A 25,422-nucleotide genomic window follows, 5' to 3' on the forward strand; every position below is an offset into this window, starting at 1 on the left:
ATACAAGAGGCAGATTGGACAGTTGTTATGGTTTCATTTGTCCTGAAGTTCATTAGGCATTTACTGGACAAGTGCTGGGCAGTAGAAACCACTCTTCCCTGACTTATGGAAATTTCCAACGCATTGGAAAGAAAATGATAATTTTGCAATCGGTCTTCTCAAGCCACCTTAAGCAGCTGGCAGGGCGATTTTAATGCTCTGGTAGAAAGCTGCAGCACAGTGAAATATTCCACTGAAACAAGATAGCTCTGTAAGGCATGCTGGCCCAGCTCCAAGGCAACTAACCCGGCTGTCTCCTGCCGGGTGAAGGATCACCTCCTGGAAGCCCTCAGGAATGCCTGCTGGTGGCAGGAATTGCTTGTGGAAAACAGGGGCCCTGCAGCAGCGTTTGGCTGGCCCCTGCAGTCTGGGCTCTGAAAAGTTCAGCTGCTGCTCAGCTTGTGAGTAGCTCTGAGTTTGTTCTGTCTGGGATAGGAGTTTAGCAGAACTCAAACCAGAAATTTCCCAGTAACTAATTTTTCGGTTCCCTGGAAGTTCTGAAAGAGCAGTAGAAATGGTTGCCCTAGTTTTATGAAATTTAGGGCAGAGTGAAAAAGATCTTGACCTATCACACAGATTTTATTAATACAGAACAAATCACAGGAATGAGTTAAATTTATAGTAGAGCTTGAATGTCATTCACAACCTGCAGCAATGGCACAATTTTAGCATTGTATTGCAGCTGTTAAAGCATTTGAATTTGGGTTTCCAACTCCCAGCTCTAAATTCTCAAACAGATAATATGTATTTAAACTGCATCACAATGAAGACAAAAACTCCAGCAATCTGCAATAACTCCTGATACAGGGAGAGAAGGACAGGAGCTACAGTACATAAGGGGTTTTTCCTGGCACTTCACATAAGGAAGATCTCCTGTCATCTTCAAAACCCCTCTCAGTGATAGGCCTATGGATCAACTAAGAGCAGAATAGTTGCTTTGTTTCTACTCTTTCTGCAGTAAGTGCAGACATTATTGTTGCATGTACTTTCTTAAAGCAAACTGAGTCTTCTTCATCAGCTGTTGAAAAGTCTTTTAAACTACTTGAATCATAAACCTCCCTGGTTTTCAGTTGTGCCATGCTTTACACCGGGATCTTATTTGTACTTCCTGTAATTATATGTCTGCACATCTGCAAATGTGCTTATTGTGAACAGATTATAGCAACACACTGGAATCTTTAGAGGAAAGTTCAAGGATAATGTTCCACATACAAGCAATACGAGAGAAGGCTTTTTAAGACGTTGTTTGCAGTAATTTAAAGAAATCATCCTGCCGTTAATACCTTTATAAAAATTTTCGGTACTTTTAAATTCCAGTGATTGTGTCCATAAGTTTCAGAGGTTCCTGCAAGCTTTCGAGGATGTAAGAGCTTTATAGGTTTAGATCAGGGAACAAACGTCTTTGGGACGTTTGTAAATCCTCCAGACCCGCACAGGGAGTCACGGCGCATTGCGGAATTTGCATGTCAATAGCGCGAATTTGGTTACCGGGGACGCCGGCTCTGCCACCCGGGGCATCCCTCCTCCGTCGTCATCCTTCTTCCAGCTCTAGTGGGTTTGCAGGATCCTGGAGGAAGAGTTTGGGTCTGGTTTTGCGGAGGGGCTGAGAGGAGCCCTGGGATGCTCAAAACCAATGGTTTTAAGAGCACATGTACAGAGCAAACTGAATTGTTCTTCTTGCCTCTCCTTCTGTGGCATCTCTTAAATCTTATTTAGAAAGTTTCAAATTGAAACACACAACGTTAAGAAAATAAAGCCAAGTGTGAGTGGTGTCTGTCCCGGTTTAGCAGGAGGGAAATATTCAGCAAACTGGTTAAGTTATGCCAAATTTTCTCAAAGACATTTAGGCTTGAGTGATTTAGCAAACTAGGGTAACTGTAAATACAGGCTCTTTTTTTGATCTCTGTGGAGGGTTAGCTTGGAGGGTGTTTGGGCACTGGAACAGGCTCCCCAGGGAAGTGGTCACAGCACCGAGCCTGGCAGAGTTCAAGAAGTGTTTGGACAAGGTTCTCGGGCACATGGTGAGATTCTTGGGGTTGTCCTGTGCAGGGCCAGGAGTCAGACTCAGTGATCCTTGTGGGTCCCTTCCAACTCAGAATATGCTATGATTCCATGGGACAAAAAGTAGTTTCTGTGAACTCCTCGTGGTTCCCACTTCCTTAGTGATTTTTGTTAACTGTGTTGCACAGGCTGGTTAGAGACCCAAAAGCAAGCCATTGACGTGGGATTTAGTCAAGAGAGAGGAAAAACAGTATTTCAGAAGTTGATATTTTGGAATTATGTCATTGTGTAAGAGTTCTATAAAGAGAGTTTACACAACCCTGATTTTTTCCCCCTAGCAACCCATGTTGTGTAAATAAAGCTGTCTCAGAAGCAAGTGTCTGTGCTTTGCAGCCCATCCCATTGCACAGCAGGCATTTATTTGGAGGCAGGATGCCTGAAGGGAGGACTGGCAGCTTGTTTTGTCCGTGTGAGTTTTGAGCCTGTGTCAGGGAGGAGCTCAAGCATGCTCTTGCCCCTTAGTACTCTGAGGCTTGATAAGGTTTTAAAGGCATAGGGTTTTCTGTAACTTCTTAAAACATTAGTCCATCTTACACGTTTGTCTGCCATGACTAACAGTCAGCGTTTGTTGAGAATTCAGAGGAAATCAGTGTTACAAATCTTACCTTTGCTAATTAGCAATGCTAGTGTTAGGTGAGAGGTGCATGCAGAGTTCCTCTGCAAAGACAGCTGAAGGCTGGGCATTTCGGGTTAGAGGCCAAATGAAGCTTTGGGCATAGATGTGGTGTGGTCAGCATCTGTTGGGGAATTTCAGACATTCTTGAAGAATACTATGATATTCCGGTTGGTTTTTGCTGCCATTTTAATCACCATCCAATCATATTTATAGCAGCAGTATTCCAGTACCTAAAGGAGGCCTACAAGAAAGCTGGAGAGGGACTTTTGATGAGGATGTGTAGTGATAGGACAAGGAGGAATGGCATGAAACTGAAAGGGTGTGAGTTTAGATTAGATATTAGGAAGAAATTCTTTCCTGTGGGGGTGGTGAGTTACTGGAACAGGTTGCCCACAGAAGTTGTGGATGCCCCATCCCTGGAAGTGTTGAAGGCCCAGCTGTATGAGGCTTTGACCAACCTAGTCTAGTTGGAAGATGTCCCTGCCGATGGCAGAGGGGATGGAACTAAATGATCTTGAAGGTTCTTTCCAACCCAAACCACTCTATGTGATATGTAAGTCTGAACCAGAAGTTGTAGTTTTGAATTTTGAATCCAAATTGTGGAAATAAACTTGCACACAGGGATTGCATCCAAGTTCCTGACATTCTTGGAGTAGTTTTAGAGCCTCATCTAAAGCCCGTTAACATTAATAGAAGAACTTTATCTGACTCAAAATGCAATCATCAAATTGTTTCTAATCTGACATATCTAGAAAGTGATATCAAAGCAGTACCTCAACCACTGCACTCCACTGCACTCAGTTCCTCTTTGTTATTTTTAAAGACTTGTTATATTTCTCTGGGTTTTGTATTCATCAGTATGACCTCTTCTGATTACCCCTCAGCATAGCTATTGGAGAACTGGTGTGTTGTCCCCCATTTAGAGATGTCTCTGTCTTTAGGTGGTGTCAGAGTAGAGTGTCCCATACAGAACCATGGGAAGAACAGTCATTCTGCTATGCTCAAGAACATAGGCAAACTTAAACAAATCGTAAGGAGTGGCCTGCAAGAGTGTTGGTTCAACTTGCTTCCTTGCCTTGAGGTGAGGTCAACCCTACCTGCACCATTTCTAGCAGATGTTTGTCCAGCCTGTTCTTTATCTTAATTTTTCTCTTGCTTTAGTGACGTCCCTAGGCTGCCTCCAGTCACCACTGAAAGCAATAGCATAGGGTAATAATTTTGTTGCAGTGCTCACAGAGGCTGTGGAAACAACACATTTCAGCAGGAGTGGGTGAATTCAGGGGAGGAAAATGGCTTTGAGCAAAATGGCAAATAGAAATGACAATTAGAGAAATAAATAAGGTGTGGGGGTTTTCTCATGGAAGCATCGAATGACATTTTCTACACCATAAAGTTCCACAGAACTTGACGGAAAATCAAGTTGCAAGCAGATATTTTTGGAATGCTGCATCTACATGGAAGTGGCAAGCTGTTGAGTCTTTAGAGGAAAATCCCCATCCAAGATAAAAAAATAATGCATTAGCTATGTTTGGTAAAGCAGTAACAAGGGTTGACTTGAAGGTGTGTTGCTCAGTTGATGTTCAGCTTCACATCCAAGACAGCTCCTCTGTAAAAAAAATAAATCTTGCAAAGCTCTTTGAGCAGTCTGTGTGCTGCAGTGTTTGGATCAGTTGACAAAAATGCACTTACCAAAGCTTCCTGAAAGCTTCATGGCTGACCTTGTTGAGCTTTCTTGGGCACAGTCTCATTGCAGAAATTAAATCAGATGGCAAAGACCGCTGAGCATAGAATTGCCCTTTTCTTTCATTATATATTTTTGTAGGTACCTCGCAGTGCTCAGGGGAGGGAAGCTCCCTACGTATGTTGCTTCCTATTAATTGCGTTTATTCAGATACCATGGACATCAACAGATTGGTCCATGGTTGAGAGCATTTAGAAACATGCTTCTCTTGGCAAAAGAAGTCCTTACTGCTGTTAATGGTGATGCAGTACAGATGAATTAAAGTAGGCAGGAAGCCTGCCAGGTGTGTTTCCAGGTGCCCTGTGTATGATTCGTTGCGCTGACGTACAGATAAATTGAGGCAAACTTTAGCTTTAATTAACTTGTTACTTGAATGGAGCAGGCCTTTATTGCCTCTTGTGTCTCTAAGGGCTTGGCTTCACCAGTGCCTCTAGATGAAGGGAGAGTGCCAGGAATACCACTTGCAGTGATCATAACCAGATGGAACATCTGCTTTTCATGCTAGTCACCTTGAGGTTTAGGTAGGAATTTTTTAAGTTGTTATTATTATTTTTATTAAAAATAAAATAAGGCAGACTGCATGGTGTGAGTCAGCAGTTGAGGATGTGGTCACTGGGAGTGAATTGGTAGAAACTCGTGCAAGCGTTCCAGGATTAAAGGTATTTTGAAACAAAAATAATGCCAGATATCACAGTTCACCAAAAAAACAAAAAGGCAGGGTGAGGGTAGAGAAAAGCATGAGACTGGAGTCCACAAAGGAGCAGATTATTTTGATCTTAAAAGCAGGAATAAAAATCAAAACTTAGCCTTGTATCAAAAACACCTGACTCTGTGCTTCTCTGACAACCTGCTGGTTTTTCCAAGCTCTGCAAGTATTGAAGTTCAAGCAAACCAAATCTTGATCTCCCATGAGTAAATACTTTGATGCAAATCCCGTGTTTTAAAGACAATGACTGGCAGAAGCCTGGCTTGGTAAGTATGAAACCATGGTGAGAACTACACAAATACCTTTACTCTTGCTGGGCCTGGAATCAGCCCTTTTTGACACTGACTGTAGCTGTTTTGAGAAATCTATTGCTGTGCATGAAGACTGTAAAAATGGAGAGACTGCTTTTGATGGCAGTATTGTCCAAAGAGGCAGATACAGCGTCAGCCTGTGTGCAGCACAGTGTCTCAGGGACAAGTGCACCATAATTGCAGGACAATTGCCATGCATTTTGTAAATTAAAGAGTTGAGCTTGCCAGCAGTTAAGGGTTTTAACTTCACAGCTATCATGGCCACTATGTTGAAAACATATTTTATGATTCAAAAGCTTCAGCATGTGCTTTATGTGGTTAAGATGGCCCGGGGAATACTGCAAAAGAGTAGCAGAGTAGAAAACATTTCTTCCTGCTTTGCATGGAAGTTAGGAGTGCCAAAATCATGGTCTTTTATTTTATGTTCCTGAAAGCAGCAGTAGGTGCTCTTCTGCTCAATCTTCATTTGAGTCAATGTTGCCTCCTACCCCTGAAAAACAGAGTGCTCTGCTCTTTCCTCTTCCCCAATCTAATCCTTCAGGACTCCTTCATGCAGTTTTGCAGAGTCAAAGAGAGGAAGCTGAGGAGGAATTAAGTTGCGCGGTTGGAGAGGTGAGGATGGGCAGGTGAGGACACAGGGCTCTTGTTGGCAGTGGTCACCTTGGGCAGGGGATTACAGGGGCACAGCCAAAGCTGGCTCTCTGTGGCCAGCACCTCAGCTGACTGCAGATCATGCCCCCTTCCACACTGGCATGAACTCCAGAACCTCCTCTGCCTTCAGCATGGCAAGTGCAGGTAAGCAATAGTTTGCAGTTGTTTTCCTCTAGTTGAAACAGGGACATTTCTGGAGCTGACTTAGGAGCTCAGCCCCATAATTTTGAAGGATAGTGCAGGAACATCATGGGCTTTCTGACTCAAATCCAGCACTGCATCTCCATATGTGTATCCTCGCTGGGCTTTCAGGAGGCAGGTAATATTTGCTGGATAATTTTGTGGCATAAGTGGATTTCATGATTTAACTAGGGCAATGGAAAATTTTAGTGGCAGGAGCAAGATTTGAGTTATATTTTCCACAAAACCTGTTAGTGCCCCAAGCACTGCTTGTCAGTTCCTCCCTTACTGCATGAAATAGATTTCCTGTACCTAGAGGGCAACAGCAGCAAGGTACTATTTGGTGGGTGAGTCTGGCAGTGAGACTGCATTAGTGTCCTGGGTAGTTATGTCTACTCATTTTCCAGTCCTCAAGTGCAGTGCTCTGCCTGTTCCTCCATCAAACTTCATGTACTTTTAATGTTCTGCAGCTTATTGTCAGTTTGCAGAGCCATTCATGTAGCAGTGACTCAGAGTTGTACCTGGAGGAAGAATGGAGTAATTTATTTCTGCTCACACGGGCTCTAACTTGTGCTTTATCCCTGCAGTCATATTTGCAGGGTTCTGCATTAACCAGAAATGGAAAGGCTTGCAGGGCTCCCTCTGTAACACCAGGTTTCATAGCTTCTTGAATCCTTTTAATTCCAGGAGTGTTGTTCTGATCTTGACCTGAGGACAAGGAATTCACTCTTTTCTGCTTATGCCTTTTTTTGACTTAAATAAGTAACCAAAGAGAATCTCTGGGGTCTATTCTACCCTTGAATGAGGGTTTTTTGGTAGTTTCTCTGACCCCATCTGTGATTCGTGACTTGACCTAACCTTCACTCACCCTTATGTCCAGAAACTGTTGGCTGTCCCTTTTCACACTCTCCTTCCCTTACATCTCTGTTTCTAGAAGGTCAGTTTACACGACACCTTTATGCTTTTTTACACTTGGTGTTGTGGGGCTGCCTTTGTGTGTGTGGTAGACCAGGAGGTGGATGTTGCTTCCCCTGTGGTGTGGCACTTGCAGTAGGGCTTGCTCTGGTCAGGGTGCATGAGAGGTGTGTCAAACTCTCTAAATATCCTCTTCCCCAGAGCATGATGCAGCATTGCCTGGGCAAGGTGACAAGGAGATGTTTGCTTTTGGGCTGCAGCCACAAATCTGTGCTGCCTCGGGTGCATAGCACAGCATGGCAGCTTGTCCCCATGGTCTCACTGGCCAGAAGTATTTGTTTGCTGGACTACAGCATCACTGCTTTTGGTGCATAGCATCATGTGGCAGGGTGAAGGTGCTCCCAGTGCACTGCCTCTGTGAGGGGGGTATAATCTAAATGAGGGTAACTGAGGCAGGAGGTGGAGCTGAGGTTTGTTTTCAGGGCAGGAGGCTTGATGCATATGTGTGTGAGACTGCAAATAGCTCCCTGAGTTCATCTCCTGTGTCATGTTCAGTTTTAAGCAACCTTACCCAGCATTTTTTGGACTAGTATGTTTGTGAGGCACATAGTGGTAATATCTGGGGGTACCGGGTACTGCATCTGCATACCTGTTCAGCCCAGGACTAATACTGAGAAAGACCTCAAATCACACTGAAGTCTTATCAAATAACAATAAGTTGAAAATATTCAACCAAAATAAGAGGAGAAATAAGACTATCCAACAGAGGATTAAAACATCAAGCCATGGTGAGAAGTCTGTGAGTAATGAAGAACACAACCCTGCTTCATACCTGCCAGTCTTTTTCTTGCCCTGTCCTGGCATCAAAAAGAAGAGGAGCAGGATCTCGGATAAGAATTAAAATGCTTTTCGTCCAAACCAGTGGACCTGCTCTTTCCTGAGGCTACTGAGTGAAATCATTTAGCAGGGTTTCAAAAGGGCTGCGTACTATGTGGGTGTTAATAGCATTTGCAGCTATGTAAGCAACAGTAACAACAGCAGAGTAATCAAATCTCATCCTTCAGAGGGAAAACTGATCACCTGAGTGAGGCTGGGATTTCCCCCTTGCACCATTGCCAGCTACCTTTGCAGGCTAATTGAAACATCGAGTGCTGTCTGGGGCCCAGGGCATGACAGTGGCTTGGTGGATCTAATCTCTGAATACACAGAGCAGCTCTGGTGACGCTCCTGCCCCGGGGCCTGATAGCTCCCCGGGTACTGCTGCCTGTTATCTCTGGCTGTGGCTTTCTGCTTTTTTAATTATTTTTTTTTCTCTTGAGCTGGGCTTCAAGTGCATTGCATAGCTGAGGAGAGGCAGACATGGCCCCGGGCCCTGACCAGGGCCGCGTCAAGAATCATCTTCATCTTATTTTCTCTTGCTACAGCTTTTCTGTCTCTTAATGGTTCGTTCACTGGCTCTGTGGGCAACTGGCTCCAGACCGGCTGCCTCTTGTGTGGGTTTCTGTTGTAGGATGCAGCATCTGTCTCAGTCTCCACTTCAACTTCTTTGCCTTTCTTTTGTGTTCACCTGCCTCTGTTTCCAGAAGAAAGCTCAGGTACTGGGGGCTTCCCATCTTGAATCCAGAAGGACAGTTGAGGGTCAACCCTGGTGGGCATTTGGGTCCTCATTAGGCATCTGCCAGCTGTTTCTGATGGGAACAGGGACAAAAAGGGTTACTTTTCCCTGAAGAAGAACCTTCATGGTTCTGGGCATTAGCTGATCTCTATGAGGCTTGAACCTTGGACCACCAGAGCACAGAAGTAGAAAGAAAGGTGCAAATCTGCTCGTGGAAAGGATGTCAGCCTAGTGCCTGGTTGTCGATATAGGGAAAATGTCCTGGAGGTTGGAGTGAGGATAAAAAACACAATGTGGGTGCACTCTGGGCAAAACCCATTTCCATCAACCTATCTGCCCTTCTGTCCCTCTACAGTGTCTCTGAGAATATCTTCTTGCTCATCGGGTCACTCTTGGCACAAAATTGTACAACTCTCCCCATCTACCACGCTCTGGTGCCTGCTGTGCTGTCGCAGACAGGGATGGGGAAGGGGCAGGTCTGATGTCACACCATGCATGGTGCAACTGCAGAGTGCTGGAAACATGGATACTGCTCTGGCTACAGCGACATCCCTCTCCCTGGACTGTGCTGTGGTGCTTGTGTAGCCACCAGGCAGCTCGGCTGGGCAAGGTGGCCCATCAGAAATCCATGTGCCCTTCTTTCCTGTGGGATGGATTTTGGGTGAATCACTGCTCTGAACCATCCATTGTGGCTGTGGGGAAGCTGGTCCTCATGCCAAGGAGGGTGAAGTCTGTGGCAGCACGGCTGGCTGCTGCTTTCGGCAAGCTGTGCCTGCATCAGTGTTGCCTTCCTTGGAGGTGTTTGGGGTGAAAAAATAGCCTTGGAAAACAACTGGTGTGCTGTGGGAGGTGATGAAAAATGCCTTGGGAAGTGATCCTCAGAAGAGAGGAAGACCAAGAGCTGGCTGGTGCATCTGTCTAACAGACTAATGGCAACAAAGCCTGGGCCAACATCTTCACCTGGCTGTGAGACAGGCTATTCCCAGGCCTTTGATTTCCTACTTTATGGGTTTTTCTGCCCTTTCCCATCCTAACCAGAACCGGTTTTGTAGAGGGGCTGGAGCAAAATCATCAAAGCTAATAGTTCTGGCGCTCCTTCTTAGTAACACTGAGGTGTTTGCTGAGGTATTTTAGTTCTAGACTGTTGCTTTCTTCCAGGCGTAGTCTTGTTGACTTAAAAATAGCCATCAAGGGAGTGCTTGGGCCACCTGAGCTGCTGAGCAGTGCTCATGGAGAGCTTGAGGACAGGCTGAACCTGTGGCTGAACCTTGCTCAGATACTCTTGAGACAGAGCAGTGGATGTAGCCAACGGCTTCACTCTCCAGCTATTGCACAGGAGTGGATACGTACCTGAAAGGCAATGTCTTGAATCCTGTGACCTGTGCTGGGGAGAAAACCTTCATCAGCAGTTGCCCTCCAGAGGTGTTCTGACTGCAGGAAGCTGGAGGAGATCTGTCTCTTTTCTATAGCTCTCTCCTCCTAGCGAGGAAAGCACGTGCAAAGCCAGGTCCTCCAAAGCCAGCGTGTCCAGTGGAGATCCCTAGGGAAAAGCCACTCTTTTTAGAAGGAACTGGAGTGCCAAGGACTCTCTCTGAGAGGAGGCTTTATCCTATTATTTTCTGAAAATCATTTCCTACCATGCTGGAGAATTAGCTTGCCAAAGCACAAATTACCCAACAAGGAAATCACTGCCTCCAGATTAATTCGTAGTTCTTTTGTCTCTTCGGTGTTTGGCTGATGTAAGCGTTAGGTAAATATTTGTGCAACACAGAGAATTGCCTCCCTTTCTTCTCTTCTCCAGGGGTCAAAGAAATGTCAGCCATTGCACTGGTGTGCAACCAGGCTTCTGTGTTTGCTGCAAGGCAGGCTCCGTGCCAGCCATGGGCAGGAGCAGCCAGAGTGGCTGCCTGTGGTGGCCAACATCCTCTTCCCAGGAAAAGCAGGTTCCCAATGCTTTGTCCAGAGCTTATTCCACAGGGCAGTGAAGTGCTGAGTTTAACAATGAAGCCAAATAATCTCTCCCCTCTGCACAAAAGAAAAAAACCTGCCTCTATCAACGTCGTCTCTCAGTGAATGTCTAGGGCTGAATTGACTTTTGTTGCCCTTGTTTTATTTTTTTCCTGGTTTACTTGGTTCCTCCCTAATTTAGCCAGTGAGACTTGAGTGATCCTTGTGGGTACCATCCAACTCAGGATATTCTATGATTCTGGGTCTCTCTTCTGAAAAAAAAAAAAAAAAAAAGCAACCTGCTGTGCTCTCCCACTAATATGATGAGCCCTCAAAGTAGCAAGTCCTGAATTTCACACAAACTACAAAGTCTGTTTCAGCCTCATTCTGAGCGGGACCGTGTGTCCAACTGCAGGACACTCACAAACAGTGGTTTCTGTCTCATTGCTCTGAACAACGTGGAAACTCACCAGTTACACATAAAATTATGTAGACACCAGAATTTCTCCTTCTTTTCCATGGCAGTCAGTCCTCGAAGCACAAGATGTGCTTGGCTGCATTAATCAGTAGATTAATCACACAGCATCTGACTGAAAAATCTTCTGCAGAAGATAAATGCTGATGTTGATATTTTTAGCCATAAACTGAAATGCATAGCTTTAAATCAAAATCTGGGGGTGGGATGATCTAGATCAGAAATTTGTGACTGTTCAGCATCTAACAGGGCCCGAACAAAACTCACACAGGACCCAGATTCATGAGTAAGGAAAGACAGAGTTTTTCAACCCAGTTTGTAGGTGCAGTAACTGGCCAGGGGAAGATGAGTGAGTTGACTGAAGATGGGTATGCTGGCTCTGAAACAGCAGATGTTTCCCCAGAAGTGGGCTGTTCTTCATCCTCAGAGCATGTTCCTGCTACTTCTGGCTGTAAGAACAGTGCAGAGGGCTCAGACCATTTGTCTAAATCTGTTGGACTTGAAGATGATGGGATGGTTCCCTTTACATACAGCCAACATCTCTCAACCTCCTAGAGCTTTGGGGATGATTTCCAATTTTGAAGAAAGTGGGTAGAGAGCCTGGCTCTGCTCATTGGTACATGGATATTGAGTTGGTTTGCCACCAGCTGGGAATGGGTAGGGCTTGTGGAGGTTTTGGCACTTGCCCTTCACGATGAAGCTGTCATGCGGTGTGGGCACAGCACTGAGGTGCTGGCAGGCTGGTTAGTTGCTGACTAAGTGCCAAAGTGTTTATCAAATCTGAAAACCACATGATGTGAGCCACTGAAGCACTGCTGGGAGGCTCTGCTCACCAGCACTGTCTTATCAGTGACATGGACAGTGGTCACAGAGAGCTACAGTGTTATGCTGCATCTGCTCATCTTTTCCTTTCTAAGCCCAGGAGGCTGCCAGAGTTGTAGAAGGAAATCAAGATTGATCCTAACCTCTGGATTGAGCTGACTGGGAGGGGAGGGGATGCTAATATTTTAGACATTGCAGCATTCTTTGCCATAATTTCCTTCAAGAAGAGAGGATTGATAGCTTTTACTGTGTAAATAAAATAATAACATATACGAATAATATGCTTTTGATGGTTAAATTAATTAGTAATCTAGTTATTGTCTTATTTTTCTTTGACATTGCTAGTTAATAAAATTGATGTTCTTTAGTTTGACCACTGGGATTATGTGAGTAATCTACAAAGAGGTTCCCAGTCCTGTGGTGATTAATGAAATCTCTGACATGTATTTTGGATCTATGATGAATCTTTAATATAAGTATTAATAAGAAGGAGGGAAGAGTTTTTGAGGAAGATAAAGGCAGTTTTTCTCTCTGTATCAGTCTACCAACTCCAAGTAGCATAAACAACTCCTGGTCTCTGCTAGGCAATTTCAGAGTTAGAGGTCTCTCAGCCTTGGAAAGAACCAGTTTATTCTGATAACTGTGGTGGTTTATTTTATTAGATGTTTTCTGACCCCTCTTTCTGTTTCCTCTATACAGGATACGAAAACTGGAGGGAGCTGGCTAAGGTTCTGTCAGACACCAATGTCCCAGGTGGGGACCCAAGCCTTCAGTTTTACTATCCACAGGAGCCAGGACACCAGGTGAGGAGATTTGGGATGCCTTCTGAACATTTACAAGGGCAAACCTTCCTTTCTGATGCTGGCCCCAAGAGACAGCTCTCTCTTCATGCAGGAAAGAGAGCTCGCCACGGGGCAAAATCTGAGCTGACTCACAGCAATATGAATGTACAATGACTCCAGTGTAGTCAGTTGAGTTATTTTAGATGTACTAAGCCACAGCAGTGGGCTGAAGCTGACTGGATGTGTGGCACAGGAAGGTAGCAATGAGCAAGACAGAAGCAGAAATGAAAGGTCAGGAGAGAGTTTGCTGCTCTCTAGTGAAGCACATCTTGGTACTTTTGCCTAAAGGCAGTGTTGGAAGAACTACTGCTTGGACATTTTTGAAACAAGGATGGGAAAAAAAAACCAGCAGAAAGTGACCTAAGTTTTAACTCTGTGCTAGCAAGCTGTTATAAAGTACTGGTGTCCTTTTCCCTCAGTAGCTCACCTGAAATGTGCTGTCAAACAAGCCAGAGAGCATTTTCACCCCACCATGGCCATGATAACTGGCCTGTCTTTTGGAAAGGGAGCTTGAGAACTTGTTTTATTTTCTCATATGTTCTTGTAGCCAGGTTTGAGCCCTCTTGTTTAGATGTCAGTGCTGTATCATTTATTGGGTTACTTTGGGTTTCCTCTACTTGTATTTCAGAAGCAAGAGCTGCAAAGAGCTGGGAGGAATAAATCAAATTATGCGGCTGTGGACAACCCTGTTCCATGGTTGCCAGAGGTGGGTGCTTTTCTCCATTGTTTTGCATGGGGGAGGTGTAGCTAGAGACTTGTACAGCAAGAATGTAAGGCAGGGACATCTGCCTGGAAATTAATTCACTTTACGGGAGCTCTGTCCCCTATCACCCCCTCCCTGCTTAATGACACTTACAGACCTGAGTAATCATCTGGAAAGACAGGTGTGTCCAGATTCCAGATAATTTGGTTTTTGCACTAGTCATCAAGGCACCAAGCACCCACCTACAATTCCCTGAGAGCAGGCAGCCCACTGCCTTCCGGAAAAGTGAAGTTTATTCAGGTCTGAGGTGCGTAGGGCCAAGCATTCAACAAGAGAATACATGATTGTGGCACGCAGAAGTGTCACGCTCTTGCTCTGGCATTTGCAATCCAACCCCTGTGTGTCATACATAGAGATTTCTCCACTTCAGTGACACTTCAATGAACAGAGACCTTCTCTGGTGACCCTTACAGACTGAGGTAAACACCCCCTTTGTTTCCTTCATGCCTCGTTTATTCTTTCCTCCCCTGCTCCCTTATCTCATCATTCCTCTTCAGATAAGGGAGCAATGCAACCTACTTCTAATGAGAGGCCCACCAGCCTGGGGGCATTTAGCTAATGGAACTGGCTCACTAAATTCCTCAAAGTGATTAGAGACCTGCACAAATTAAAGGGCCTCTGCAGCTCCCCTGTGGAGTGAGCCGGCTGCTGGCCCTGTGCTCAGGATGAGATTGTCACTGGTGATGGAGGAAAAGTGTGTCCCTCCAGCATTGCAATGAGCAGTTAGTTCATGTCCCTGCAGCATGAGCTAAAGCTTTCCTGGAAGCAGCCAGCACCAGTCACCTTCCAGTGCCCAGAACCAGACCAGACTACTGATCTATTCTGCTGCCTTGGCTCTGGTGTGCTAGTCCCAGCTGGAGCCTGGGGGCTTCCTCTGGCTGCAGGGCCGTGCAGGCAGTGTGTGGGCAGTGTGCAGGCAGGGCTGCTTCACAGGTGAGCAGCTGCTGGCTGAGAGCCAGCGGGACACGAAGGCCAGCACTGCGGCCGTGCTCAGGGGTGACAGGAGCATGTACTGCTCCCCTCTCTCATGGCAACGGGCCATACAGGCTCTGCATGGCATCCCCCAGCTCCTCTGAGGCTTTGCCCTGTGTCTCTGATCCCCTCTGATTTCTTAGAAGTCTTGAGAGCAGGTGGCTGTGGTGTGCAATGAGCCTTCACTGGGTTAGAGATGCAGTTGGTGAGGTACATGCTGTGGCCTGGACAGTTTTCTCTTTGACTCTATAAGGCAACGTTTCCTGCCCTTGCTGCAGGAAGTGTCTGTACCCAGAGGGTCAGCAGAGTCACCCTGACTGCAGAGGCCAGCAGTTCACCAGTACCAGCTGCAGGTGATGGAGAGGGATCCATGGACACAGCTCTGTATAGAGCTGCTTGCTGTCCTCTTAACCACTGGCTGAAATTTCTCCTGGCCTGGGGATTAAGTTTTTCTGTGACTCTGCCCAAATTAATTACCCGGGGTCTGTAATCCCATTGTGCCCTCCCCATGGCATCTGTAATAACTTAATTGCAGCCTGATACCTGGGGTGAGGGGCACCAGGTTGCCTGACACAGGTCAGGGAACTGGGCTTTATTTGAATAGAGAGATATATTCCTGACAAACATAAATAATTAACAGGGTTGCAGGGTGACCTGGCAGCCAGCATGGCCAAAAAAAGACAGGTTTCAATTTCCCCCCCTCTCAGTTTCAGGATATGAAACAAGCAGTTTAAGTCTTCAGCCTTGGATAACATGGTGGGAAAGTGTGCACATAGGAAACCCCTAATGAATTTTTACCCTGTGTCTGGAGGAAGGCAGGGTTCAGCCTCACACCTGGGCTCCTCAAGGTGCCTGTGCACATGATGATCCCTACCCTTACTGTCGGTTCCAGGCACCACAGCAAAGTCTTCCAGCTTCCAGCATCTCCCACTGCCTCCTCAGGGTGATGTCGGATGTCTTGTTTAATTAATTCAGAAAGGTGCCTGGCTATTGTCAGGGCAAAACTGCACTGTGGGACCATGAGTGTCACCATTTGACACTGCTGTAGGTGTGGGGGAGGATTTTCAGAAAAGCCTGGTTAGCCTCATCATTCTGATTTGCCTCTGCAAAAGCTTCTGTACAGCTCTGAGAGGAGAAAGCACTGGGGTGCATTTAAAATGTCCTCTCCACAGCCTCAGGACTTTGTTCTCTCTGTGAGGGATGTCCAGGAGCACAGCCCCTTGCAGGCAGCACTTGTGTAGGTGCATAGGTGCTGTACAAAACCGAAGCACTGTGCTGGGGTATTGTCCTGCTACCAAACCTGCCCTAAGAGGAAGCATCCTTTCATTAGAAGACTGAAAGACAGAGCTATTGCTGCTTGCTCTGTCCCTGCTGATGTCCCTTCCTTGCCCACTCCTGCCCATCCAGACAGGGAGGGGGCCTGTGTAGCTAACTCATCTTGATGGATTCGCACAAGTGCCCAGCACAGCGGAGCGTGCAGCCAAGCCCAGCTGCTGGAGGCTGAATGTCACCCAGTCAGGGGAGCTGGGCCAGGCAGGAGGAGGGGCCACAGCCACTCTGCGAAGACAGAGGAGTCTTATAAACTGAGGAGTTTCTAGTTGGCAGCACAATGTTGCCTTTCTTCCCGGGCTCAGGCCCTCTCTGTGCCCTGTTTATCATCCCCGGTGCTGTGCATTCCCTGGGCTGTGTGCAGCCACACAGCTGATTTGCCTCTGTGATGCCAGAGCCACCCGGAATTAAATTAGGAAAGACTTCTCCATCCAGCTCCAGTTACAAGACAACAGGTCATGTCTCTGCTGCTGCAATCCTCCCAGCTTTGCTGCTTGCCCTGACCTTTATTCCTTGGGCTCCTTGCTCACCAGGAGCCCTTGGGTGTGTGGTGCCACCCCCCCCAGGCAGTTTTGATATGATAGGATTTGGGCTAGAAAGAGAGGTCTGGGCTCTCTGTGTGCTTGATCCTCCTCTATGGTCTGTTTTTCTAGCAGGGGCTGATAATCTAAAATTTCTCACTAGAAGGAAGCAGAAATACTAAAATCTCTTCATACCAAGCCAGGGCTGCAGGCAGGCGTTATTCCAGCGTGCTCAGCAGGAAGGATCAGCACTGGTGCTCGGAGACCAGCCACGTTCCCGAAGCCATGGAGGCCACTGCATCAGCAGTGAAGCAAGGGCCTGTCCCAGCTCTCCCCTCCCTGCACTTGTTAGGGTCCAGCTCTCCCTTCCTTTGGGTCACTCTGTGCCCATGGTGTTGAGCTCCGGAGGGTGTCGACCTGCCCAGACCTCCTTGGGCAGAACAGCTCCTGTGCATGAGCTCCTGGGCACACTCGCCCTGTGCTGACGGTGCCCTTGGTGCACGACCTGTGCCCGTTTTGGATCTGAGCCGGGTTCTTGCAATGCTGCTATTTCAGCCAGGGTGGACATAAGCAACTGGGAGGTGGGGTTGGGACAGGGAGGAAGCTGAGGAGCAGGGGGTGCCCTCCAAATGGGAGTGCACAGGTCACATAAAAACAGCTCCCATTGAAAACACATACTCTTGGCTTCTATTACTGCTTCTGGCCAAATCAGTCTATCCAGAATTTGCAAAGCGGGTGTTTTTAAGGGGAACTTACCTTGTTGCTTGCCAGGTCCTAAATTTCCATTCCTTTGAAAAAAAGGGCCAGGTAGTTCTAAGCTGGGAAGTCAGACTTAGTAGCTATGTTTTAGAAAATCCACTGACATTTCTGTGTGCATGAATTGGGAATGGTGGTGATATTTATCTGTAACTGCAATCTGCAAAAGCCCCAAGCAGAAGACTGTTACTGCATATTCCAGAGGAGACACATATAGCAAACAGAGGAATTTCTCAGCTGCCTGCAATGGACAGCCATGGATTGAGTTGGAGGGACAGAGGTGATAGGGTTTCAAAACAGCTGCTATACTGATGACTTCTGGGGCCCTAAAATTAAAGCCTAGCTCAGTTTTCAGTCCCAGAGCAGCACTTTGAGCAGCCAACACTTACCTGTCAATAATGTTCTTTTCCCTTTTGGAGGCAGCAGAAAGTAAGCTAGGCTACTGTAACTCAGGAGAAAAATCTGTTGATTTAGAAAAGACTCTGAAACTGCATGCAAGATATACTTATTTACCAGTTAATTATTTCTAGTAGCTCTGAGCACAGGGAGGCAAAGTGATCTCGTTAACTCCTGCCAGAATGTCCTCTCAGGATACTTCGTAAATAAAGACTTTGGAGACAGGAGTGTCAGGCTACAAATCCCAGGGAACACCACCTTCAGCACTGATGGTGCACCTAGTATAGTGGTGTCTGCCTTATTTTTTAGTAGGCTGCCCTCTCCCTAATACTGCCAAACTCTGCAGTAAAATATTGCACTGCAGTGGGACTGGTCCAAGTTTCCTCTGCAAACATTTAAGCAAGTCTAGCCAATCTTTTGGGATTTCTCTCATAAATATCTGGGTTTGCATTTGGGCTACCCCATGCCAAAGCCAGCCCAGTTCCACTGCAGTCTTGAGCTTTGGGAGCATTCCCTGGGTCTGTCTTTGGCAGGAGCAGACTGCAGTGCCAGCCTCTCCACGGTGTGGGAGTGTTGTGCTACATTTCATAGGGCTCTGAGCTTGCTATCTGCAGTGTGCAAGCAACTCTCTAAGAAGAAAAACCAGCATCACTTGTAGGTAGCAGCAGACTGCCATAGGACTGTTTCTGGCAGTGACTCACTGTGGGAGTGCAGCCTGTTCGCTTCACTCCATGCTCCATAAGAAACAGCAATTGTCATTATTTGATTTGGCTGAGAAAAGTAGTGTAAGACTCTTGGGTGTGAACCTGGATTTGGCCAAGGGGCATGGGACTGCACAGCAGTTACATTCCAATTCAGCGTTTGTCACGCTTGCAGTGATTTATTAGTATCGCAAGTTCCTGCAGAGTCCCGGGTTTCTCTTGGCTGCATCCATCACCCTGAGCCCTCTGTGCATCTAAGCTACGATTTTATGCATCACTCTGGGGAATTACGTCCACTTTGTCTTGCTGCTTTTCCTCTTGTCTGGCAGAATCCAGTCTAAGGGATGTCAGAAGAGGAGGAGATAGTAGCGGGGGTAGACATGGGCTTGCAGACATTTGTCAAGCCCTGGCAGTGCAGACAGCAGTGAGAGAGGGCTGATGAGAGACCCCTCCAGAACAGCAGTGGTTGTGATGTGTTTTGCCTGGCACACAGAAATGGCTTTCACGTGCAGGACTAAAGTCCACAGCTCACAGGGAACATTACTGGTGCTGAGCCAAGTTTGCTCCACAGCCTTCCTTCAGTGTATTTCAAAATGCACCTCCAACGCACCATCCTGGGAAAAATAAATCCAGGAAGCAGTTCCTCTGCCAGGAGTGCACGGAGGGGTTGGACCCTCCTCCACTGTGCTGCTTCAGCCCTGCTGGAGACTCCCCAGTGAAAACTAAGAATTTGCTGCCATCTGTAGACATTTGGGTGCTGTTCAGGCTGTTCCCCCAGCCCTGCTCACATAGCCCTTATATAGGCAAGACATCCACTGCAAAACCTCCCCAGTCTCAAGGCAACCTATTCCTTTCTTCAGCATTTCGCCATCTGAGGTAGCTTCTGCCATCTCCAGCCTATTTATTCTCCACTGTTGGGTGCCAGTCCTATGAGGAGGGTTTCAGCATCCAGCTCCACTAGTTGAAGGCAGAGAGCTTGGACTTTGCTGGGGGGCAGACAGTGATTCCCTTCCGAATGGCTCTGACAAAAAGGAAGTTTGTCCATTGAGGAATGTATTGCTGCAGTCCCACAGTGGCCAGCAAGCTTTTCCCAGCAAAGCTGTGCTCCAGGTCTCCATTGGACACTGACAGCGTCTCCTGGCCAGAGTGGCTGCATAGTGGGGACAGACATCTGCACCCCCACCTGCTGAGCCTCCACCTCGCTGTCCCCACTGTCCTCCATGAGCTTTACCTCTCAAGACATGCTTTGAGAAGGTGATCTGGCATCTCCCTCCCACCCCCGCAGTGTGTCCCTCTTCCTCAGGTCAGGAAAATAGCCCTGGGATGGTGAGAGAGTCCAAAACACCTTCTTGGAGAATGTAGGACCCTACACTTTCTCTGCTGTATCATGGGGGGCCACCCTGCAGTGCGTTCCACAGTATTGTCTCAGAGCGCTGACCTCTGGTTAAACACCTCCTTGATGGAGTGAACCCCAGCCATGTAGTGAGATATCCCAAGCATTAGCACAGTTTCCTGCTGCTATTCAGTCATGTGTTCCAACCCCAAACCCTCAGCAGATGAGAAACAGGGGGCTGGACCTGTGTCTCCTTCAGACCAGCCCATCGCAGCAGTGGCATCTTCCTTCGCTCTCTCAAGTGCTCCAGTGCTGGGGCCATGGCCAAGGCTGTCAAGACAGGGGAGGCACACAGGGGAGGGATGCAACAGTTCATGGTGCCCTGCTTCTGCCTCCTAGTTCCAGGGCCAGGCTAATCTGCATGTGTTCGAGGACTGGTGCGGCGGCTCCATTGAGCAGCTCAGGAAAAACCTGCACTTCCCCCTCTTCCCTCACGTAAGTAAGACCATGACACCTGCTGCCCCACACTTCCCAGCTCAGCTTCCCAGCTGGGTCACCCCTGCTCCCTTCACATCCTGTCCCTATCTCTATCCATCATCTGTCTGTCCTGCTGCTCATAAGCATCCGTCACATCCCTCTCAACCACTTCCTCTGTCCTCCTGCTGAGGGAGCAGGAGGTTTTCACAAGGTTTCAAGGGTGGCAGCTCATCTGCTGCACGGGGGAGGCTCATTTTCCTTATGCTGGCCTGCCAGGCCTTGGACACACGGTGAAGGAGCCCTGTATTTGTTGCTCTCCTTCCAAGTAGCTAGCAAATGCCACATCCTGTCCCCACCATCTCAATGGCACTCCCATGCAGCTCTCCCATCCACAGCAGCACCTGCTCCAGTTCAGTTCTCATCTGGCCTGCTCTTTCTCTCAGAGCAAACCTCATACTTCCCTCTACCCACCTGTCTCAGGGCTTTTATATCTCCCCTTCTTCCTGTCACATCTAAAATTATTTTGGTAATTTTTTTTTCTTCTTCCGCTTCAGACACGAACTACACTGAAGAAGTTGGCTGTGTCCCCAAAATGGACCAACTATGGCCTCCGGATATTTGGCTACCTGCATCCTTTCACCAATGGTGAGGGTTCTGAGGCTGCTGTGCCACCGCTCATGTCTCTTGTCACCTGTCCCTCCCCTCCCTCACTCCCCTCCTGGTGCCGAACCGCTCGTGCCTCACCCTGGCAAGCCCAACGCCTGGTCCCTCACGTGGGCGACGTGCCTGACTAGCCGTGGCCTTGGCATGGATGGGAACACATCTGCCTCCCTTTTAGGGCGGAAAGGAAAAGCACAGGAGAAAACAGATGGGAAGTGCTAGATAAATAACAATGATGTCGTGAATGCACAGCCCCATGGCGTGTGTGTGGGCACGAACAATCCCTGAGCTTTCCCTCCCTCCCTCGCGTGCCCGGGATTGTACGTGACATCATTTATGTCCCTGCTGCTACCCGGGTGCATGAATACCATCTGACAGCAGCTGACATCTGTATCAGCCAGCTGCATGTGTCTGCCCAGAGCTCACCCGCCTCTCGTGGTCCCCTGGCCCTCAGCTGCCATCCCCAGAACAGTGAGGCTCAAGCACCCCTGACTCCCTTTGTGGCTCCACGTGCACATTCCTCCATCCAAACACAGCATCTCACACAAAAATATTGCTCTGGAACCAAAATAGAAATTCAGTAAGACTTTGCATAGACTTCTTAGCTTTCCAGGTTAGACATCAGGTGAAGCTGATGCAGGAGGGACAGTGAATGAGATGCATCTGTAAAGTTTGTTTTCAGTCACAGCAGAGTTAGAAAATTCAGAGGTGCTCAAAGGGGTGAGGGTGGTATTATCAATAGGGAAGCTATGGTCTCACCAGGAAGAAGGGCAAAGACAGCTTTTTAGAGGAGCAGGATCTGTTCTGTGCATGAGCCCTTACCCCAAAGCCCTACTCACTCCCTCCATCTCTCAACAGGGGAGTTTCAGTTTGCCATTGCTGCAGATGACAATGCCGAGTTCTGGCTGAGCCCAGATGAAAAGACTTCTGGTCTCCAGCTGCTGGCCAGTGTAGGCAAGGTACTATGCATGCTGCAAGGCTTCTTCTATCCAGGTTTTAGTATGTCTGTGGGAATGGAGACCTTCCTGACTTGACTTACATACTTCCTTGGATTACTCAAGTTTCTTTTCCTGCCCAACTACAGACAATGCCACCACAGATGCCAGATGGGTATGACATGTCATACCTTAAGCCAGTTACATATTGGCAGCCCCCTGTTCATCATTAAGGGACATAAGTCTGTCCATAGATGGATCTCACAGACAACTTACCAGGAGGTATTGGAGGGAAGAGAGAGCTCAATTTTCCCTCTTCATCATTCTCAATGCAATAAGAAGAGAAGAAACTCATGTTAACTAGAGCATCTTCCATCTCTTCACAGACAGGGAAGGAGTGGACTGCACCAGGAGAGTTTGGGAAATTTCACAGCCAGCAGTCAAAGATGGTGAGGTGAGTGAGCAAAGTCCCTTGCTCCCAGCCACCTTTGCACATGGCCAGGAAATCACAAGGACAAGGAAAAGGAACCCAGGCTTGTCCTGGAGAATTTAGCAATATAGAGAAAGGGATTATTCTGGGGTATTGCCAAAGCTTTGCTGATTTACTGCAGGAATGCAAAACTTAATTTTTCTTCCCCAGAGGAATCAGCCACCAGCAGATCCAGACTCCTCTATATGAACTATATCCCAAGCTTCCTGCCTTGGAATTGGCTGGGTTTCCCAGAGGCCAAAACCCAGCAGGCGAGACTGAAAGGGAGTTATTCAGCATTAACTGAGAAGGGTCTGTAGTGCTCCAGATGCACAGGGAAAGCTACCTATCTCACTGTCAGCATCTGGATTTTCTTGGCAACCCTAACCCCATTCACCCTGAGAATTAGGTTGTTTCATGGGTGTGGTTGCTCCCCACTCATTGTCTGCTGACAAGCTAAGAAATATTCCTTAATGCTCCTGGTGACAGACACGTTGTTCTTCACAGGTTGTCAGCTGCAGGCAGGTACTATTTTGAGGTGCTGCACAAGCAGGATGACAGAGGAACAGACCATGTGGAAGTAGCAGTGAGTCTGTGGAAATGATGATACTGTATATATATGTCCCCATAGAGCTTGGGAACGATGTTTGTAACTATTCCCCTCCTTTCCCAGGCCTCAGCTCCTCTTGCATGAGATGTATCTAATCCCTTCCAGAACCCTTACCTACTTCTGTGAGGGATAGTCCTGGCCACATGTCAGGACCCTTTCCTCTGCTTGCTTGGGATAGTTCTACCCTCTCTGGTCTCCATTGCAGCTTTTTGTCCTTTCCCATTTTGGATTTGTCCTGGGAGATCTCAGCTTATTCCCAGTCTTTTGCTGCTAGGTAAATTCAGTCATAGCAGGGAGAAAGAGGAAAGCTGCGAACCCATCTGGTGAAAAAAACATCTTGTGCCTGCTCCTTTTTTTCAGGCTTGGTTAACTCCATAAGCACTTCATTTTAATGTGTTTCTCTGTTCCAGTGGAGACTGAATGACCCAGAGGCGAAGTTCAGAGTGATTGACTCGCAATACCTCTCCCTTTTTGCTAGTAAGTATCTTCATCACAGGTTTTCCCAAGCACCTCCCCATTCTTCCAAAACTTATCAGTGGTGTTTCACCATGAATCATAGTCTAGCCAGGCAAATACCAGGCATACAGATCATTAGGAGAAAAAGGTGGAGACAGGTCAGGAGAAAGACTTCTGGACAAGGGTACGACTCATATATGGTAGAATTGGAAGTAAGATTGGAACATTATTCCAGGGAAGTCTAGAGGTAGCGAGAAGAGTCTGCAAGGGTGAGAGGTGTTCCAGATGTGAGAGTAACACAGGATGAAGTTTGCTTGCTGAGAGCCAGGGGGAATGTGAGGCCCACAGCATGGGATCTGTGGGGAAGTGCTGTCAGCTGGACATGACCAGGGAGGGGGCCACTGTAGCACTTCCAGGGGATTTCACTCTGGATCCTGAACACAGCAGGATACACTAGTGATATTGAGAGATGCTGCTTTCTTCTGTACTAGCCTCAAGCCTCTTCAAGGTGTTGCTGGATTGCAGCAAACACATCAGTCCAGTCCCTCCTGTTTTGTAAACCCTTCTTAGCACATCAAGTGATGCCTTTATCAGTTAAGGAACTCCTTAGTCCTGTTTACCCTTACCTAGCTTTGTCAGCATCACTTTCCTCTGCCAGCATTCCCCCTTTCCATATCTACTACTGTTGCCTTCCAACATTTCTGGGTTCTTTCCATGCCAGCACTTCTGTGCATGGAAGACTCCCTGATGTAGTCGAGACATCTGTTTGCTGTATCTTGGATTACAACCTACTGCTGTATTTCCTGAAACCTGCCATTTGGCCAGGACTAGGCTTTCCATTAGGTCTTCCATCTTCATCCTTTTTCCTTCTTCTCTTTTCTTCTTATTAAGTCCGTGTAGAATAGAAGACTGACATCCCAGAAGATCCCTCTGTTGTTAGGTACAGTGCTGCAGTCTCACCTTTATCTGTCAACTTCTGCCCATATAGTTTTTCCCTCTTCCATATTAGCCTTTGGCTGTATCACGTCATCCCATTCCTTCTGGGTTCATGTGTTGTTCAGTACCCAAAAGTGCACACCAGTGCCCTTGACAGCATGTTGCTTTTTCCTTCATGGATATTTGTTCAATTCCCCTCATTTTAGAGTACGATCTATGGAGACATGAAGTCCCATGGCAGTAGCACCCAAGAAAAAATGTAACCAATACTCAGTGTTGAGTTTGAGCTTCTCGTTGCTCCTGGCTTACTGTGGGTCTTTATTCCCTTTCTGGAGAAACATCCTCCTCAACCACTGAAGGCCTTGCCCCAGGGTCCTGATCCTTTTCCAGCACAAGTGGAAAAGGTTTTTTCAGGTTTTTCCTCCCATTCATCTTTATCTCCTTTTAAAAGAAATGCAGTACTAATGATACAGAGGCGTCCAGTAATTCCTGCCAGCATGGGGCTTCTTCAGCACACCACTGCTGATCCATCCAAGGCAGGAGGCCATTTTCCTCCATAACTTATCCCTGTGTGTGTGTTTGCTTTCAATGATAGCCACGTTCCTACCCCACAGCTTCTGTATTTCCAGCTTTCTGGGTCAGAGTCTTTCCTTCCTGCAATGTCTTTGCAGTGATGCTCCTGATCAGCACTATTTAGGCATTGCTGTGCCGGAGACAGCATTGGTGCCATGAATGCAAAGCCATTTGGAAAGGGCTGACGTTGGAGAGAGGTGCTTTTTGGGACAAGGGACAAATTAGCCCTTCCTCCCCCTTCTGTTCTCTCTCTGGTTTCTAGACGAGACGCTTTTAAAGATGGATGAGGTCGGGCATATCCCGCAGACATTGGCCAGTCACAGGAGCCGGCCTGCTGACAGCACAGGCAGCAAGGCACACCCGGCTGACATGTTGAAGCCTGACCCCCGGGACACTCTTTACGAAGGTAAGACTTGCAAAGCAGCTGAGGAGGTAACTACAGCCTGTCACAGCATGTATGGTGACACAGCTGAGAAGCATTGTCCTCCTACACCACGGTTGGCAGAAGAGAGGGGCTGCTACAGTATCAGTCACTGTAGGAGACAAAGCACAGACTAAACCCAGCTCCTCTTTCTTAACATCCAACTCACACAACATCCCCAGGCATAATATTT

At 47.3% G+C, this 25,422-nt stretch overlaps 1 protein-coding gene across 1 annotated transcript in view; it reads left to right on the forward strand.

Annotated features, from left to right (window-relative positions):
- The window catches only part of B4GALNT3 (beta-1,4-N-acetyl-galactosaminyltransferase 3), a 65,071-nt gene that overhangs the window by 26,574 nt on the left and 13,075 nt on the right, over positions 1-25,422 (forward strand). The window contains exons 2-10 of the mRNA XM_032688964.1: positions 12,779-12,882; positions 13,550-13,627; positions 20,092-20,187; positions 20,724-20,814; positions 21,688-21,788; positions 22,151-22,218; positions 22,741-22,819; positions 23,254-23,320; positions 25,071-25,214. Of these exons, the coding sequence (XP_032544855.1) occupies positions 12,779-12,882; positions 13,550-13,627; positions 20,092-20,187; positions 20,724-20,814; positions 21,688-21,788; positions 22,151-22,218; positions 22,741-22,819; positions 23,254-23,320; positions 25,071-25,214 (828 nt within the window). The remainder of the gene's footprint in view (positions 1-12,778; positions 12,883-13,549; positions 13,628-20,091; positions 20,188-20,723; positions 20,815-21,687; positions 21,789-22,150; positions 22,219-22,740; positions 22,820-23,253; positions 23,321-25,070; positions 25,215-25,422) is intronic.

This window comes from Chiroxiphia lanceolata, chromosome 5, assembly GCF_009829145.1.
Source record: "Chiroxiphia lanceolata isolate bChiLan1 chromosome 5, bChiLan1.pri, whole genome shotgun sequence".
NCBI classification, from domain to species: domain Eukaryota; kingdom Metazoa; phylum Chordata; class Aves; order Passeriformes; family Pipridae; genus Chiroxiphia; species Chiroxiphia lanceolata.